Genomic DNA, 20,043 nt, shown 5'->3' with positions numbered 1-20,043 from the left:
TCCTACACTTCTCTGAAATCAGAACAAAAATGGAAAGTATATCTAGCTGGAAACTACTTCTAGCCTCCTGGTTTCTCAAAACATTTCTCAGGAGGGTTTTATTTGGTAAATTATTCGGTAGTTTTCACTGCACTTCCCCTGCCTAGCTCTTACTACTCTTGGCAATGAACACACATTTTTCCTTCTCCAACTCTGAATTCTCTAAGCTGTATAATGTTTTTTTGCAAAGCCGTGAGATAAACTTCCTGCCTATCCCTTTATCTCTCTCCTTATTCAAGATTAATAACAAAAACAATTCCCCTTGATAAGATATATATGAGGTCGTAAGTGAGTTGTAGTGCCCCTGGGTAAAATCCTTGAGCCATTAAAGACAGTGAATGCTTTACTATAACTTTCAACCAATCAGAATTTCATCTAATTGGATCAAACTAGTCATTACTGTAAGCACTGTCAAAATCCTACATTTGTTGCAAAGCTGACAGACTGTGCCTACCCCCACCTCTGAATTGATCCACAACCATTTTGTCATTTATGGCTGAAAGTAGTTAATCTTCAGTGCCCTGCTGATAAGATGAAATGCTAGTAGACATTTGCCATATTTTTCTATGTTGTGGTATTCTTTCATATGTTGTCCAGACTTCCTAAAACAACAAAAACTAGCATCATCATGCAGTATTTCTAGTCACAGAGGATGAGCTTGTTACAGGCAACAGAAGAGACAGCAATAGGAAGCACAAGGTTTAGTCTGCCTGGAGAATATGTTAAGAGAAAACAATAAAGCAGTTCAAAAGTGATAAGGAATGACCCTCGAAGAGCAACAGTCTACGTAGGAAAGGCTGGGTTTTTTTCCTGGTAGTGCTGTAGAGCATAAAAGGTGAACTAACACAGTGAGAAAAAACTTTTCAGGGTAAAAAACAGGTCTGTGTTTGAGACAGTTTATTGCTAAACAAATTGCTAACTCCAATAGAGCCCAAATTTTGTCATGCACACTCTTTTTTGTATACTCATGTATATGTACAAATAACTATTTATCAAATGTGTATTTCCTTTAATTGGTAAGGATTGGATGGTAAAAGACAATAGGATTATTTTGGATTACAAGTTTGTTATAGATTCAGAAGTATAGTTAAAGCCTTAAGCTTGCGTGCATGAACATGTTTCTTAAATGTATGAGTTAAAAACAAAAACATGTTACTGAAGGGTTCTTAAAAGCTATTTAAATGTGGTAACTAAAAATTAAAGATTAAATTTATTAGCATACCTAAGAAAACATTAAAATTCACACTGTAATCATCTGGGAATTATTACCAGTGTAGTTTCGTATCATGGTTCCAGAGATTTTTTCAGCCCTTTTTTCTATTATAAAAATCAACAACAAAGCTATTTCATAAATATTAAACACACTCAGTTCCCTTCTTGACTTTATCTTATGATAATAAAACCGGAATCAGAGCCGATGTGGACATTTCAAGGAAAGTTATGATATAAAGCAGAGAACATAGAACAAAGGTACTGAAAATCATTTATGATTGAAACTGTTGATTGAAATTTGTGAGAATACCTCTCACTGAATAGCATATCACAATTGCCTCATAATACTGCGATGTGTATTCATAAGCTTTTTAACGTATGCAGCCAACCTCTTCTACTTTATTTTGTAACCACTATACTGATTCTGCATGATAAAGTTGGTATGACTGAATGAAAAATGAAAAGGGAAGCAATTTTGCAGAATGTTAAAATTCTAATAAGAGCATTTTAACATCTAAAATATAATAACAAAGTTTCACACAGCCAGAGACATAAAAAAATGTATCTCTTTGGCTGTGGATATATCAGTTTGCACTAGTTAATGCTTGCGCCTGAATGCATGGACAGAAACTGACGTATTAATGAATTTATGTTTTTATCACTTTTGTTACAAATCTATGATTCTTGAGACAAAACATGAGGGTGGGAGTTAATGAATTTAGAGAGATGATTAAGCTGTAAGTCAACAGTTAAAAATGATACTGTTTTGGCGTGGAAAAGGCAAGTGTAGTTGATCTGTGTAATGATGTTGGCAAACCAACAGTGAAAGCAAAAGGTACTTTTTGTTTGCCTTTCAATGAGGTGACTCATGCCATATTAAAAAAAAAAAAAAAAAGGAAGGTATTCCTCAATCTCTGTCCTCTTCATTTTAAGGACCTAAAATCTGGCAGAATAAAACCATAAAAAGGTTGTGTTGTGGTTCATTTTTTGGGTTGGTTTTTTTTCCCCAAAAACATGATTCCTACTAGTTTGGCAGTTTCCTGTACCAGTTTTTGACATCAAGAATCCCAGTGACATGAAAGATTGCAACAGGCCTGAAGCATTGGTGATTGATCTTGCTGATAGTTGTGGTTAATAGTGGGAATATTTTGTACTGGAAGTTATTCATTGAGAATACTATTATTCAGTGTACCTGTCCAGAAACAAAATACAGCTTTAGGTATTAAATTGAGTAGTACATTATAGGAATAGCACCTCATTAATAAAATTTAATAAGTAAAACTTAGATTGCAAAATGCCAAAACAGTAGAGGATCCTTATTTTTCTAAGCATTGCCTTTGTTTTGGTGAGTATCTGATGACAAGACGCACCTAATAACAAGCACCTGTGGAACTAAATACTTATTAAATAATTACACTGATAGTATGGAAGTAAAAGTGGAACCACAAGGGAAACACATAACTGTTTCCCAAAGCCAAAACACATACAGATATTGAACTTTTCCTCTTCTAGATGGAAATACATCCCTGTACTATTGGGCAACATTTCAAAGTACTTTAATCTGCACCCCAATGACAGCAAAATGAGTCTCAACCTTTATATGTGCTTTTCAAGTCTGCTGTTCTGTGACTCAAAGATGCCTATATAATAGTCTAGTACAGCAATGCTCTCTTCCGTTAGAACAATAATTTTTGTTTTATTAAATAATCATGCAGCCTTTTAAACTACATTATAAAGTGTAAAAATATATTATAAATAGTTTTTATTACCATAATGTTAATTATTGCCGCTACAGGATAATGTCAGTGATGAACTGTATTTCTCCCAAATACATTTTACATCGATGAATATTTTTATTAAGATGTGTCAAATTTATCTGAATTAATATCTGACTAGAAGTAAATGATAGGATGCTACGCAGTAATCTAATCTAATTGTTCTCATTGTACAATAAACAAAGAAATAGCAAAAACTTCATTGTTCAGTCCTAATGGAAATGGTTATATGGAGCAGAGCTTATGAAGACCTACCCAATATGGTTCAAAACATACCCCACTGACTAAAATTGCAGGTAGGATGCATAACACGCTCATAGAGTTTCCAATAAAATAGTATCTAACAAGAAAGAAATGTTTTGGAACAAAGAAGAGACCCACTGAATGTATGTAATGATGTTCACAGTTTTTTTTGATTATAGACCCAGCATGCAATCCCTCAGTCCTTGTTCATGCAAAATTCTGTGTTTACTATTTGCTGTAGCTTTTTTTTTTTTTTCTCTCCCATTTGCCAGATTAAGCCAACAGAATGATTCCAAAGGCATGGAATTAATTGTATGGTAGGAGCATTGCTAGAGTTCTGACATGTTATACTTGGTGAAGACTGGTGTAGTTATTAAGAAACAGCTATTGTATATAACATACATTAAAATTTTCAAAATCATCCTGTTTTTCAAAAAGAAAAATAATTGATGAAATGCACAACAGTCAATGACAGATGAGGTATTTCATTTGTTTTACTTCTTGTCTTTCCTAAACAAACTCAGAAGCTCTCATTCTCAGATTGTAATTAACTTCCTTGAAAATACTCATCGGTGTTTCAAGAAGTTTCATAGCATCTTCTCATAAATCAGCATCATGCATCTGAATTAAAATCTGAATGTAAATTAGAAACATTTTTATATTAATGATTGTGAGGCTAAACACACATTCAAAACTGATTAAACATTACTGTCTTACAGTGACTGACTGAGTTGCAAGAGAAATGCATCTTCAGACTCTAAGATTATATGGGAAATTTTGTTTCCAGCATGGACGCTTTGGACCTCTGGAATGCATTGCTATAGCTGTAATTATATTAACAAAAATTCTATCACCAATCTGCTAATGCTTTGAAGTTGTACTGGTAGCATAATTTCAGTTGAAGTCAGTATCTAGAAATTAATTTAAAGTGGTTTGAAAAGTGGTCTCAAGATAGCTGTGACAAAGCAACTTGCAGCTTTTAACCTCAAACAGAAATTATATTTTAAAAATACAATATTTCTTTTGACATGGCTGGGGATGGTAGTGTGGGCTTTTTCTTGGATGATTAGTTTTGAAACCTCTATAAGTTAAATGTGGAATTTGTCCTCCTTGTTGTATATTACAATCAAAATGTAATAAGTAGACCTCTTGGTGTTAACATAAGTCTACTAGCTTTTAGCTCAGGAATTTAACCTAATTATCAGATTCTTTTGGAATAGTGTTGAAGTGCTTCCTGGACAGATTATAGAAATCCCAGTAAAATGAGTTTTTGCACACTAACAGTGAAGACTAAGGCTTTAAATGGAAACAAATTCCCAGTACTGACTACAGTCTCTTCCCGCTGTCATAGCACTGTAGTTTCTTGTGAACTAAGTACATCCTCCAATTAAGCCAGCCATTTTATTCTTGCTTATTCTTCACTGTCTTAGAGCACTCCATCAGCAGTACTTCTTCACTACTTCTTCTGTGACTGTGCTAAAACTATCTTTTTCTTGGCTGAAAACTTATTAGTGTTGTCCATCTTTTCACACATAAAACATGGCTGGAGCCCTGTCTGTACAGCTCAGCTTTTCTGACTGTACTTTGTCCTTCTAAGTGAGGAGGGGAACACCTAATTAAAGTTTATGAAGAACATAGTCCAACTCCTCTGGGCTAGATCTGTGCATATAGTCAGGCCTAAAAAAAGCATCTTACTGTAATCAAGGCACCTAGATACCAATGAGGCCAAACATACAGTTACTTGCTCAGTCCTCTGGATTTTGTAGCCCTCTGTCTGAACGAGGTTTTTAGTAGAGTTTCAAGGCCTGTTCCACCAGAACCATATTGTTACAGAGAACCTGCATGTTCTCAATGACCACTTCTACAATATTCTGCAATTCATTGGCCAACAGTTACTGTGTAAGTTACTTAGTTATGTTTTATATACTTCAAGAGCTTTGCATTTCAAATAATAGTACTTCTCTTTACTAAAGTTCCTTAATTTGCCTGTATGATTATTTCCAATGAGCAACAGTAGGAATTATGCTTAGGCAATGTGATACAATGAATCATCTGATCTAAACATGTTTATGTATGTTAAACATAAAAATAATTAGTTTGCCAAAGACTACTGTATTCAACAACAACAAAAAGCATATTCACCAGGAATGAAAGAGACCGCAAAAAATTCCTGCAAATTCTGACTGTATTTTCACAGTATCAAACTAGTGACAGTTTCCCTCACTGGAAAACAGAGGCTGCGCTTCTATTTACAGAAATGGGGGAAAGCACAGGAATATGCAACACAATGCTTTTTCCAATATACAAGAACTTAAAAAAAACCCTCTTATTTAAATGCTTACTGTCTCTACACAGAAACAAAGAAATAACAAAAGTTAACTTCTCATAAAACACCAGTTACAGAAATGTCTTAGCTTTGTTTTCAGCGATAGCATTTGTAGTCAGTAAGTATCCAGGACAACTGACAATAAAACGCAGCAGCAAACATACTATTACCTTGCACATATTTGAGAACAGAAAAAGTAATTTTAATCACATGTGCTGCAAATCCTTGGCCGGTGTGAAAAATGTCCATTTGACACAGGGCAACAATTCTTTGAGTGGTGGTGTGTTTACAACTCACTTCTTTCTTTTTAATGTTAAATTTGAAATGAAGAAATAACCCATACATGTCAAACTAACTAAAAGCTAGCATTTTTCATCTTAATACCTCCATAATCTAGAATTGGCTTCCCTTTAAATCACCTTTATCTTAGGAGTCAGCATAAATGCTTTAAAAATACTAGTGCAAGACTAGTTATTATTGAGGAGAGAGTAACAGCGCTTTTACTGATCATTAGGAAAAGTGGCTGTGGATAGCACTACCTTAAGTATTTGTTTCACTCTACTGTCACAGATTATTTAGAAATAATAGCAGTAATCATATTTCAGAAATGAGGATGTAGCTACAAAGCCTCCTAACTCCCACTGCACCAGTGTTATAATCCCAACACGTTAAATAAATTGCTTACTTCTAACACAATAAGTAGAAAGAAAAAAGAGAAGAAAAATAAAATCTTGAATGCTGCTGCTTTCTTAAGATTCATGAAAGTCAGAGATAAGCAAAACAACTCAAATTCTGCAGGAAGTTTTGCTTTTGGTTTTATGTTCTTAATATAACTTTTAAATGTCCTCTTTTTTTAATTTTATTTAACATTCCCTGTTAGAGACCTTGAATGCTATGATTCTCGGTAGATATCTGCTGCTTTTTTACAAAGCACCACTACATTCTAATGTGGAAAAGTAATGGAAATGTAATGAAAATGGAAAAGTAATCCTAGGTAAGGCACAGTACTGGAAGAAAATTATGACAACTAACAACCACTAAGGACACAATAGCTTTTACTAAAAAGCATCTAGGTTGTATGGATTCAGATGGGCAAAGAAAAAAACCTGTGTTTTTCCAGAACCTCCAATATGGCTGTTCTTTTCTGAATATCAGAAAAGATGGGACAAGAAGCTGAGTAAACTGCAAGATGCAGAAAAGCAATCTCTACTGTTGGCTTTCCATTGGACTGCTAGTTTTGGCAAATAGCTGTGCTAACTGCAAGCAACTTAGAAAATCTTTGTCCTCTGGTAACAAACAGTCCAGAAACAAAACCATGCACATCTTCAGTGTCAGAGATCGTGTGAAGTTTGTCATTTTGACGGAGCCTCCCTTCATAAAACACTTCCAGAATGGGTTGGCAGCATCAGCAAAATGTTTTTCAAGAGGGCAGAAAGAGCAAATGAACATTCAAATTAGAATATTTTGAGTAATGTTTGGCCTTCAATAGTTTCAGTATTCTGAAAGACACAATATGGAAGGGGTACATAATGCCTAAGAAATTTCTCCTGCCCTCTTCATACCTATGGACCAATGTGAAAAGTACATCAGTCTCAAATTCTTAAGTCTCGTTTTGAGATGGCTAGTAGATAGAAAGTGATAACTTAGAGAACTCTAAAAATCTCAGAGTATCTGATGCTATAATTTTGTATCACTTCATTTTCTCTGTGCAGGTAAAGATCTGGAATAGAGTTTCCATGAAAGCTGTAATTCACCCTGGTTTATTTGCCTGTAAAAATACTCAAAAAAACTGTCAAATTTCCAGCACTAGTAGTAGGTAATGCTGCACTGCCCAAGCTTCTGCAAGTAATATCCACTCTTGTAGTGTTTCAGAACTCCACTATAAAATTTCAAATTGCTAAGACACTGGACTTGGAAAATGTGTCTTGATAATTTGTCTTTATAAAGATTTTTTTCTGCACCATAAATTCACATACTCTCAACAGACTTCAAACATTTGTGATGTTCTGGCTAATTCTAATAGGTCATTTAGTCATGTTTTAGGTGAGTTTATGAGATAATATGATCACAACAAATATAGGATAATGATCTACTTGGTATGAAGTAAATGTGTGTAATACTGGTTATAGAATGCCTTGGGTAGTTTCACCACTTGAAGCTCTACTTTTAACAGTACAAAGTGATTGACCTGATTCAGTCTTTAATCAACTTTATGAATCAGTTACCATCATAGCTGCTTGCCTCTGAGGTTTCCATCGGTAGGAGGAATGCCTGAGCTGCATGTGAAGCAATCTTGGGACTGCCCCTATTCATTACCCAGTGGACTAAGAGCTCCAAAGCAGCAGTAGTGCTTCTATGTTGTAAATTGCAGTCGTGCAAGAGCTGTTTCACATGGAACTCTTCCATCTGCCAGAGGGCCAAATTCTGAGACAGAGGTGGTACAGATGTCTGGGGTCATCATAAGCCAAGATCCTAAGGTACTATAAAATGTATCTCTTTTTAGTTCCTTGGAGCAGTAACTACGTGGCTCTGAGTTGCATTTATATGCAAGAGTTTATAGAAGCAAGACTTAAATCTGTATTCAAATCCAAGCAACAACTTTAAAGACCTGCTGTGTTATATCGTATATTGTAGTATACAAAGAGTTTTAAGCAAAATATCTCAGTGTGATGATTACAAAAATCTAGATACAGTCAACGTGGTAAGAATCTCTTTACTTTCTGGCTCCTTCATTAATTGGGTTTCTGAATAAACATTTCACATATGAGAGAAAATAGGTGTTGTACCCTTACTTCATTACCATTTGGCACCTTTCTTCTTGAAAACATGGTCACAGGAGGGATCAGAGATCAGCAAAGAGCTAATACACAGAGCAGAGAGAGATACAGTGCATATTCCCATCCTCCTTAAACCTTCAGAAGTTCACCACCTCAGCTCCAGCAGTCTAGAGCACCTTTGATTGAGAGAGAAGCATAAGTTCCCCTCCAGAAGTGGTGTGTTTTTATACAATTAGGGATGCAATGCTGCAGTATGTATGTACTTCCCCCTCTGCAGTGTAGAACCACACAGGCCCAGGTGGAAGTACTTTGCTGGAGAGCAGTGCAGACAGATTAGGTGTCACACTTCACTATATGTGGTATCTTTATTAGAGGTCACAGCTTTAATTCTCTCCTATTGCTCTGTAACCATGCACATAAGGAATCGCAGCCAGCTTCTACCACAAAACAAGTATGAGGCATACATGCAGCATATAAATCTGCTCTTTCTCCCATTGTTTTTATACCCTTCCCTCAAAAGAACGCAGTAAAATATCACAATAACAGTGCAGCCCAAATAAAACTCATTCTTTGTCCAAATATAAGCAAATTCTCTGCTTTCTGTAGTTACAGAAAGATAAGGAAAAGACTAGTGCATATACTTTAAATGTTTCAAAATCCAAATACCAATGCAACAGAAGTATATTTGCAGTAAAAGGCACATCTACATTGGTCTACAGCACAGAATAAAGCCATCCACTGCCTAACAATCTAAACCTTCCTGAATTATACCTTTCTCTTTTATAAAGATATTGAACTTGAATTTGTATATATTATCTATAATTTGTATCCGTGTATACTTACTTATTTAATATATAGATTCATATAAAACGCATAAATATATATGCAAATTAAAATTGCAGTGGAACTTTTCGTCACAAAAGGAAAATGTATCTGAGCATGAGAAAGATCTGTATTGTGGTCAGTACAAGATCACAGTCATACAAGACTGAGAAATAAGTTGCCTAGGACTTCAGAACCACTTGAAATGTCACCATGTTTCCTCTGAAGCTCCAAGGTGCATTTTTTCCTTGCCTTCAATAACATAAACATGTAATAGCAGATACAGAATAAAAATATTATTTAAAACTTAAAATAATAACCTTCCTCTCACCTTTCCCTAAGATAGAAAAAAAAAAAATGAACACCACATACAACTTGATGCTTTCCAGGAAAGTATTTAACTATTTTACTAGCGGAGATGATACAACAGCTTAATGAGACTGCTTTCTTATTGGGTGTTACAGCTTTATGAAACATGTTGTTAAATCTTGCTGTAAGCTTAACTATTTGCATTTTGGTATAACAAAACATAGAATAAGGCAAAGCTTGATGAGCTGAGCAAAAGTACCAGGTAGAAGGAGACAAAGATACAAAACCAATATTAGTCAAACAAGACAACTAATTAAAAATAAATATAACTAAGTTTGCTATTCAAAATAGCTTTCTCTTAGTGTTGCACTATTTGCACTAGGAAATCCTAAATATTTCTAATTCTGAAATAAAGAATATTTCTAATTTGCAAGAACCTATGTGCTGTCGACCCTTGTTTGACATCCAGCAATATTTGTTTCATAACACTCATTTTAGTGCCAGCATTCCAGATATTCATAGTTATAATGCAACTTACGTAAATTATTTGGAGGAGGTCTCGTGTCCATGTTTTCATAATGTTGCACATGTACTACAATGTTTAGGTCTCTTTCCATGTGATCTGTTGTACAAGGACCTTGAGGTCGCATAACATCAGCAAGAGCCCTGAAAACCAAACAAAATCAAAGTGAACCTGTTGCAAAATCTGCAAGGCATTACCAATATATTCTAAGGGTTTTTTTCAGTGTGAGATGCAGTCTGTCATAATGTCTGCTGGAGAAACCAGCTCCATGCACAGCAAAATCAGGGAATCAGATTCATTGTGAGACTTTGCACCTAAAGCTCTTTTTAGGTTGTCTTAGACAGTGTGCTAGCAGTAATACACAGAAACACATGAAGTTTGTTAGCTGTCTTGGCTTTGCAGGAACATAATTTAAGCTTGTTAAGACTTGTAGAGTTCTGCCATTGCATGTGCTCAATAATATTGCCATCTCAGTTAAGCTGAGCACCTCAACACCTAGCCCCTGCCTATAGCTTTCACAAACCAGTTATTTTCATATCTAGATTACTAGTAGGGCCTGTCAAAGTAAATTCTCACACATGCATTTGCACAGAGCACCAGACAATGCAGTGCTCTTGGCGATTTTCATTCAAAGATGTCACCCAGGTTGAAAGGTCACCTGATTTTCATGTAGAAATCCAGTAGGCTCTTCATGATCAGGGATTTAAGCCTTTGTCATCCAGAACGGGAGATCAAAAATGTCTTCCCTAACTTCTATGAGTGTCCTAGTCATTAAGATGGAGGATGTCAAGCTTGCACAGGAATGCTCCTTGCTGCTTTGAAGACAGTTCAGAAACAGGATGAAAGCTTTTTGCTAGCAAAGAGGAAGCAAGCAAAAGGATTCCGAAGAGTTAGGCCATGCCCAACCTGATGCTGGTTGTGGACTTTTTCTGCAGATCTGCAGGAAGTAACTATATCTGAAAGAGAGAAAGATTCCTCCCGCTCTGGTGTATTTTCTAAGGACTAGTTTCACTGCTGAGTGTCCTGCTGAGTGTAAGTCCATTCTTAGGCATACAGATAAGCACACACTCCTGTATCAGCCTTGTGGATCCAGAGTTAGTGACTAAGTTTCAAGCTCTGAAACTCTCAGCATGGCAACATCTAGCTCTGCCTGAGATTCTGGGCTATGGATTTTCACCGTTGACTTCTGTAGGAACAGGATTAGCCCTTAGGTATATGCCATATAGCTACCTGCTGAACTACTGTGGCACACAAAATAATTGGCCCACCTGCAGAAGCTCTTGCCTTAGGCAAAGGAAGGCTATGGTTGTGTTATCAGTGTCTTCAGGGTTCAATGCAGGTCTTTTCTATTCAGGTCAATGTATCACTGACCATTATTTGCCTCCTTTTTGGTTTACTAGTTTTAATTTTTAGACCCCTTGAGCTATTTTTTTTCAGGGAATGGGTGCATTTTCTGGGCACTGTGCCCAGTTTAGTTTAATTTGCTGCAAAATTATGTACAGTGTCGCAGATACTGCATCAAGAAAGACTAGTTTATAAACTAATAAATAAATAAAAATAAGCACAATCACTGGTGAAAGCCATGGCAAGTGCCATCTAGCTCCTCCACTGTACTACTGTGACATGAGGATTTCTTAATCAAGCAGCACTGTACTTTTAAGTATTTAAAAGTAGCTTCATTTAAATTACAGACAGAGGAATCCTGAGCTGAATCTTGCTTTCAGATTGCAGCAACATTGCTTTGGTTCACAGCTGAATGATACTAATGGTTCGTTGTGTTTATGGCTAGCATTATGTTATTAAAGTACTAGTTACAGTTGTGATCAACATGTTACAGAATACTCTGTTGATACTGTAAAAGGCCAGAAGACAGTAACCAAATGATTAATGGTATCAGAGCAAGCTCCCATTTAAAGCAATGCTTATACAGCATAAATAGCAGAGCTGGCCTACACAGCAGAAAAATAAAAATTCAGTAAGGTATGTAGAAAATTATGCAAAAGGAAAGCATTATATTGCAAAATATAGTTTAAAATAAGTGGGGATCAAAACCATTAATATCTAGTCAATTTATGCAAATAAGTCTCTATACAAAGGAAATTTTTAATACCAATATTAATTCTTATTCCAGAGGCAGCAGGACACGTTTCTGGGAAGGAAAGAAATGCAAATGGAAGTTCCTGACTTCAATGTTAGTTAAAGGGAGTTAAAACTGTGAGAGCTTGTAATACATGGATTAGTACTTTCCAACTTTTTGAGAGTGGGTTTTCAGAAATGCTTTCCTCATTGCCCCTAATCTGATGGTAAATATTGTCCACTGTAGACTTTAAGTAACACCCCATATGATAGCAGATTAACTAGTGCCTGTCAGTGAAAATGCCAACTAAGTTTTCTACCATTTTAGGGTGGCTTTTTTCAAAGGGGTTTTAAGGAATTAACTGTCCAATTCCCACTATATAAAGAAAAAATTAACTACTCACCAACAAGTTCTATTTTTAACAAAACAGCACCTATGTTTATACTGTGTTAGCCAAAGTCTTCTCAGGGCAGAATAGCTCATATAACAAAGAGCTTGTCCTTATCTTCCACTGATGTCAGGGAGAGTTAAAATGTGTAGCAGCTTGTATCACTGAAGTACAAAGAAAATGCTGTACCTGCATTTTGTACTTTTAGGAATTTGCCCATATAGTAAAATGGATAAATGGAGGCTTGTGCCCCAGTACATGACAAAATCCTTGAATAGATGTTTGCTTCGAAAAGTTCCACATAAGCCAACAGACTGTTACAATACCTTCATGCATTTGTCTCACCTGAATATTGTCACACAGATTTTGTTCGTTATCCAAATAAATTGTTAGAGTGGGTCCCATTGAAAAATTATATACACAGAAGGTCTTTATCTACAGCTTTGCTATATTGAACGATTTTTTAAGGAAATGCAAAATATAAGATAACCTTCTAATCAGGTAGTAATATCATTAGGCCCTGTGTATTGATACTGATTGCAGTATTACAGAAATGGAGAAATGTTACCTGCACAGTAGTTCACGACCCAGAACTATCCAAGTATCACAAAATTTCAGCATTTCTCTTGCCATAATATTTTTGTCTTTGGATATGTAATGCTGTTTTCAGGTTTATAAAGCATGTGGAGCCAGGCATTTCCCTTATGGGTACAAACATGAAGAAGCTGAAACATAGGTCACTTGTCATATTTTGCCTCCAAAACTGGGTCAAACCCCATAAGGGAAATAATTTCTCACATAGGATTCAGGATTTTGGCAAGTCAGACTATTTTTGGCCCCAGGTACATGCCTTTTGAATGATCAACAAAAGACTTAACTCATGAGCTCAGCACATTGTGAAGGAAGAAAGAAGGGCTCCAATGGTTCACAATATTTGGAAGGCTGCTAAAATACTGTCAGAAGCACTGCTTCAAAAAAACAGGAGCTATAACGTACGAGCACAATTGTAAATATTGTCCTTTCGGTTCTTGGTTTGTTTGCACATTCTCCACAAGGATTAGGGAAGAAGACAAAGGTGTGAGTTTATTTACAGAAAAATCTCCTCCATGGAATCGAAGTAAAGCTTTTCCCTTTTCTACTCATTTTTGAGAGAGAATTCTCCACTTTAACTGGTGGAGCCTGGAAGTCCCATTGATGTAGTCTTACGCAGACTTACAGAGCTTCTAGATCTGGTTCAGGAGGCAGATCAATTCTGTTTCCTTTTAGGCACAATACTGCCACGTTCATTCCCTTTGCCATATCTGATTACATACACCATCTTATTCCTTTATTCTCTTAGAAAGCAGGGGGTAAAGGAAGAGTTACCCTGTTTGGATACTACTATTACTGCTTATTTCATGGACACCATAGCTGAAGGGAATATTTATCTCCTTTATTGTCAAGTAACAAATTTTAAAATTAGGAGAATGAAATAAACAAAACATTATCATATGACGTCTAAAGTGAAATATGCCATGTAGAGTTAATACTGTACTCCCTCTCCATTTTTTTCATCTCCCAGATTTACAGTTCCATGCCAACAGTACGAGTGTTTTACTGAAAAGCACTGATCTAACAAGAAAGAAAATGTCAACAGTGCCACACTTGGCCTTTTTTCTCAAAACAAAAGGAAGTAACAAGCTCTCTAATCAAAAAGACAAATTTTGACTCGTTTTTCCTAAAAGGTCTTGCCCAATAGAGATTTTTTCCTATGGATTGTTCACTAAATGAATACACTTCCCCAGTGCCTTTTCATTGTCAAATATTTCAGAAAAATTCAGTGAAATTAATGCAGTGTTCTTGGTTTGTTTTGGTATAGCAGTAAACAAAATGTAATGAAAGGTGACTGTGTAGAAGCTAGGCTCACCAAGCCTGTGAAGTTTCCGTTATTAACATTGTACCACTCTTACACACACCAGTGTCTTACTTCAACAGCAGATCCACTACTGCAAGATGAAACAATGCAAGGAATTAATAAGTGTGGCACAGTTTTGCTTTCTATTTATAAGTCAATGTTCTTATTCCCATATGTCAGGTCTCCATTCATATTTTTAAATATTTTAGTAAATCAGAAATGCAAATATATAATATACACCAGTTGTATTCTGTTCACTTTTTTTAAAAAATCAGTCCTCATAAAAAAAGATCAGTTTACATTATGCATTGTCTTTTTTGATAAGCAGTACCATCCCTTCCATGGGTGAAGCTGTTCATAGGAATGAAGAGGATTCAAGCATTTCATGTAGCCCTTGGCTAGGGAAGGGAAAGGAGAGAATCTTAGCTAAGGAAATAGATGACAAATCAGCCTCTGTGTGTTTCTTGCTGCCAGCCAAAATGGAGTAACACTTAGTACTTTTGGTTTGGCCTACCTAACGCTCGCAATGCATTATACTTTTGCTTATAAAAGGTTCATTACAGAAAAAAAAAAAAACACCACAAAAAAAAACATAAGAAGTGTTCCTTTTGGTTTTGTTCTTTTGATATTTAGTGATGAGTGTTATAAAAGAAGGTGAATATGAATATAGGCTACATTATTTTAATTGATGGTACTATTAACTGTTTAAACACATAAATTATTTCTTAAGCATTGCAGCCTTTTTTTCAGAACATTACTAGTGTAAAATGAGCTAGGAGTGAATATCTTAGTTAAACATACATTCGAGGACAAAAAGGTTACTTAAATTCTTCACTCAATGAAGAGATTTTTAGATTGCTGAAGGGATTTACAAATCTAATTCAATTTCAAATTATTGCTAAGCCCACCCCACAGCTGTAATAGGAGTGTGAGAACTTTTTTAAAAAAAAAAAAAAGCTAGAGCACTGCTTTTTCAGAACATGACTAGCTATTATGTGTACTGAGTGGGTGACTGTTTTCCCATGTGATCATGACTTTCCAAGTTTCTATATAATCCAGACTTGAACATTTTCATGGCAAGAAAAGTACAAGATCTCAGACACTGTTAAGTAATCAGGGTAACAGATGACCTTTTCTAAGAACCACTTCAGAAACCTAATCTTTATGCATACAGGACTGAAGGATTTCAGAATGATTTTCCAATCCCCTATAATTCTATTTCCATAAACTAGGACAGAATGCCTTTTCTGAAAACATTACACCTGCACTTTAGATGGCAGGTATTTCTACTAGTAGAAATAGGACCGATTTAAGCCATGTATAAGCAGGGACGGCCACAACTTCACTCTGTCCTGGTTTTTGTAGCTGTTACGAGCCCTGCCTTTTTGCCTGCATTAAGACACTACAGAAAGAGGGTGAAGCAAGGGAGAGCTTTTTCCAAACAAGTTCTGTAGTTTAAGAGTAAGATTTTAAAAAGAAATTGGGACCCATGTATTCTTTTTGTCAATGTAGTAGTTGGATAATATTAAAAATATCTAAAGGATTATTATACTTTGCTCAACAAAAACCATCTTTGCAGAAGTATCACTGACACACAAGTTGACTAAAATTTCTGCAACGTGCTTTGCTCCTTGGTAGTAAAATCGTATCCATATCAGCCCATTTATAAATAGCAAATAATGCCTAGTGAACTGGTAATGCATCTGCCAGGAGTATTTTTGTAGCTTTCTCTATTCATTTCAGGATAAGCAGTTAATCAAGAAGTCATGCAGAAACTTCAGTAAAAAATAAGGCTCCAGGTGTTGAGTTGATCTCTTGGACTATCTTTGAAAGGATAACTCTTCATATAAGCTTTAAAGATTGTAAACTACATCATTACCTGTCAGGGCAAGAGGAAGCTTTCTGCCACACTGCATGTCCAGTAGAAGGTATCCTTTTAATTGCATTTCATCACTAAAGTTGCCCAATATGCTGGAATCTATTTAGACTCTTTAATAGAGTTTGCCTTTTTTAATGCCTTTCCCCCATCTGCTTTACTTTCATGTGCCTGGGATTAGCATAAAGAATCAGACAGACTGCAAACTTGACAAATGTGTTATGCCTTGATCTTGGACTGCTGTAACAATCTGGGTTTGGAACATGTTGTTAAAGTCATTGGGCTCTGTCCTGAGTTGCCCACCTGCCTATCCACCACTAGGCAGCCAGTATCTAGAGTAGACGGTACACAGCATGCCTAACTCTAGGTGGGGGAGGTTCTCTTTGATATAACTCAGCCATTACACTGTGGATACAGGGTATAACAGACACAGATACGGATGAGACAAGACTTTCAGATTCCATTTGTTATTTCTCAACACTAACTGAAAAAATGTTAAGAAATTCTACAATAGCTCTTCCTTTTTGTGTCTCCCTCTTCCCTTCCATCCTGGCTCATTTTCACAGCTTAGAAATTTTACAAATAGCTCGCACACTTGCAAGGGTTGGGGGAGTAGGGAAGGTCCTGCCAAAACCATTTTGCAGCTGGAGAGGGAGGGTGAGATGACATTTGTTTACATCCTTCTGTTGAGAAGTAAAAACATTTCCAAGCTTTGAAACAGTTGGAAAAGGGAACCCATCAGGCTTTCTATAATTCAGTGTTGCTGGTTTCAGGCTTTTTTTGTTTTTCTATGCATGCACAGTATATCTGGGAACACTTGCTGGATCTTGTTTGGGAGAGGGTCAGACACTGCAGATAAAAATGGACTACTGGCTGTGCAGGCTCCACAATTATTTCTAGTCTTCCTCAATATCCATGTACTTTGATAACCTGGGCTTGGGGAACTGCAGGAGCTGTGCTCTCCAAAGTTGGTCTCTCTCAGTTGCCTTGCAGGGGAATGCAGCCTGCCTGGCAGTTGTTGTTTGTTTAGCAGGAACACATGGGCTCCTCTCTCTGCTTTAGGGGTAGGGGGGGAGATAGGGGGAAAGGGGACCCTGCTGCCCGGCACTCAGCCTTACCTGGACATATGCTCCCGCTGGGGTCTGTGTGCCTTCTCCAGCCCTAGTTTGGTGAAGATTCCCACCAGCACCATGACTGCCACAACCCCACAGATGATGTAGACAATGAGGTTGGTTTTATCCCTGGTCGGGTCATGCAGAGGGTCATCTATGCGGGAAGGAGGCTTCCCAGTGTTCATCCACAATGGTGTCTCATAGTTTGTGCAGGTGCTTTGATCCAGCCTTGTCTTCTTGAACTTGCAGCAAAACCTGAAGCCACAAGTGCCGCAGCAGAAGATGAACTCCCCCGAGCTGCAGTTAAAGGGGGGGTCCCACTGCCCCATCACGTCAAAGTAGCCCCTGCAGAAGTCCGGGGTGGGAGGGGGCTCAGAGGGGTCTAGCTGTTCCCCAAGGCTGGAGTGGTTTCCTCCTGAGAGCACCACGAAGCTCCCCAGCTGCTGGCCAGCTTTCTCCTGAGCCCGACACACCAGCGTGAGGAGGTCCGCCACCAAGTAGCCGAAGAGCAGCCGAATGAAGCCTTCCATTCTGCCTCCCAGCCCCGGCTCAGCGATGCTGCTGCCGCCGCCGCCGCCGCTCGAGTTGCTGTATGCTGCGCTGCGCCAGGAGCTGAACATAAAGGGGCTCCGTCAGGGGCCGGGCGTCCGCTCAGCCCGCGCTCGCCTTCAGCACCACGGACAGCCCCGCGCGGGCCGGGCCGGGCGGGGGCCGCCGCCCCCCGGGCAGTGTCCGCAGACCGGCGCCGCTCCGCTCCGGAGCAGCGAGCGGGCGGCACTTGTGGAGTGCGCGGGAGAGGAAGCGGGCGGGAGGAGGAGGAGGAGGAGGAGGAGTACCGAGGGGTGGAGGTGGCGGCGGGAGCGCGGGGCACGGCGCTGCGCGGCGGGCTGGGGGAGAAGGGGCTGGCGAGAGGGGCGTGGAGGGGGCCACGAGGCGGGAGGGCTGAGGCGAGGGCGCCGCAGGGGCGGGAAGGAAGAGAGAGGGCGAGCGAGGAGCCCCCCCGCGCCTCCTGGTGCCAGCGTGGAGGCGCCGGGGCACCCACCTTCCGCTCTCCCGCGGAGCCCGGCGCCGTCTCTCGCACAACTCCCTCAGCCAGCCACGGCGCCCGCCGATCCCCGCCTGGAGCCGGGCGAGTCCGCGGGAGGCGACGGCCGCCAGGGCAGAGCGCGGCGGGCTGGACGGGCTCGCCGCGGCATCCAGCCGGCGGGGAAGGGCTGCCGCCGAAGGGGAAATCCGCCTGGGCGGGCAGCGTGCAGCCGAGAGCGAGGGCGAGGCAGCCCGGCGAGCCCAGCCCGTGCTCCGAGGCGCCCGCGGGAGGCTGCGCGCCAGAGACCCGGGGCTGCCCGCCGACCTGCCCCCCCCCCCCCCCCCCGCAGGCAGCCTCTCTGGGGGGCCAGCGCCTTCCCCCTCCCCAGCAGCCCCTCTGTGGGGCTTCCCCCCTCCCATCGGCCCCGCCGCGGGGCCGGCCCGCACCTCGCCCCCCTCAGCCCCGCCATCCTTACATAAGAGAATTCCCGCCCAGGCGGGCGCTCCCCACAGGTGCGTCTCCAAAAGCGCGGGAGTGCCTCCTCGTCCCCTCCCACCCCCCTCCCGCCGCGCTGAGGGGTGCAACGGCCGGCCAGGGCGGGGGAGGTGAAGCGGGGGCGCCCGCAACCCCACGCAGCCACGCCGCGGGCGCCAGGCCGAGCTGGGCGCCTCGGGGGAGCGGGCGGCAGTCCCGAGGGGGGAAAGCAGGACGCCGCTCTCCCGATAAGAAGAGCGCTGCTGCTCCGGCTGCCCGCTCTCCTCAGAGGCCAGCGCTGTCCCGAGGTCCGCTTACCTGTGAGGCGAAGGCAGGTCCTCCTGGCGGAGCGGTGTCCATGGGGCCGTACCTCCGCTAAACCATAGGCGTGAGCGGGCGCTGCCCTCACCCCGGCGCGCTCTGCACAGGTACGGTGTTACTTGTACTGCGAGCTTCAGAGCGGGGCTACGTTTATGTCTGCTAAACATCAGCGGCCCCTGCACATCATTTATTTTAAAATCTTGTTATAATGTCAGTCAGGCTGGCTCCAGAGGACAGAGTGAGGCTGCGGGTTGTTTGCGAGACACGGAATTAAAATAACTTCCCCCAAACAGAGAACTGACTCTGGAAAAGACTTTTTAGTGATTCACTCCCCATCACTGTTGTTTAACTCTCTCGTCTCTTGTCTTTTGGTTTGGCACTAACCTGCGCAAGTAGTGATAATATTATCCTGAATACTATGCTGCCACCAAATGTAGGAAATAAGCCCATTATGGTGTGATTTTACAGTGTGGGCTGGTGCTTAATGCCGCTTCCCTTTTCCTCGGGGCATGCCTGTGACAGCCTCGCTGCAGCCCTGCAGGCTATTGTTGTCTCTGGGGAAGAGGGGCCAGCGTGCTGGGGCTCTGCAAAGGCTCCTTACCCTACCTCTGCCACCTCCTCTTGCGAGTGGGCAATATATTGCTGCCACACTTCAGGAACTTCGGCCAACTCCATGTGGAGTTGTTAAGCGGTAAGTAGAAAGGTGAGGCAGAGGACAAAGCAGACGTTTGGAACTGGATAGGGCTGTAGTTAGCTAATTGTGATCCTTTGCCTTCTCTTAAAAATAGACTCCGAGTACAGTGATGATTCCACGGAACAGTTTGACAGTAAGCCTTGCATCCCTGACC

General features: G+C 40.0%; 1 protein-coding gene across 1 annotated transcript in view; it reads right to left on the bottom strand.

Annotated features, from left to right (window-relative positions):
• The window catches only part of SHISA9 (shisa family member 9), a 195,160-nt gene extending 175,496 nt beyond the window's left edge, over nt 1–19,664 (bottom strand). Inside the window, exons 1-3 of the mRNA XM_064461876.1 lie at nt 19,193–19,664; nt 17,380–17,985; nt 10,042–10,169 (exon numbers count right to left, since the gene is read on the bottom strand). Of these exons, the coding sequence (XP_064317946.1) occupies nt 10,042–10,169; nt 17,380–17,985; nt 19,193–19,362 (904 nt within the window). The 5' untranslated portion in view covers nt 19,363–19,664. The remainder of the gene's footprint in view (nt 1–10,041; nt 10,170–17,379; nt 17,986–19,192) is intronic.
• Nucleotides 19,665–20,043: the final 379 nt, after the last annotated feature.

Source organism: Phalacrocorax carbo, chromosome 10, assembly GCF_963921805.1.
Source record: "Phalacrocorax carbo chromosome 10, bPhaCar2.1, whole genome shotgun sequence".
NCBI classification, from domain to species: domain Eukaryota; kingdom Metazoa; phylum Chordata; class Aves; order Suliformes; family Phalacrocoracidae; genus Phalacrocorax; species Phalacrocorax carbo.
This window is presented reverse-complemented; position numbering and strand designations above follow the sequence as displayed.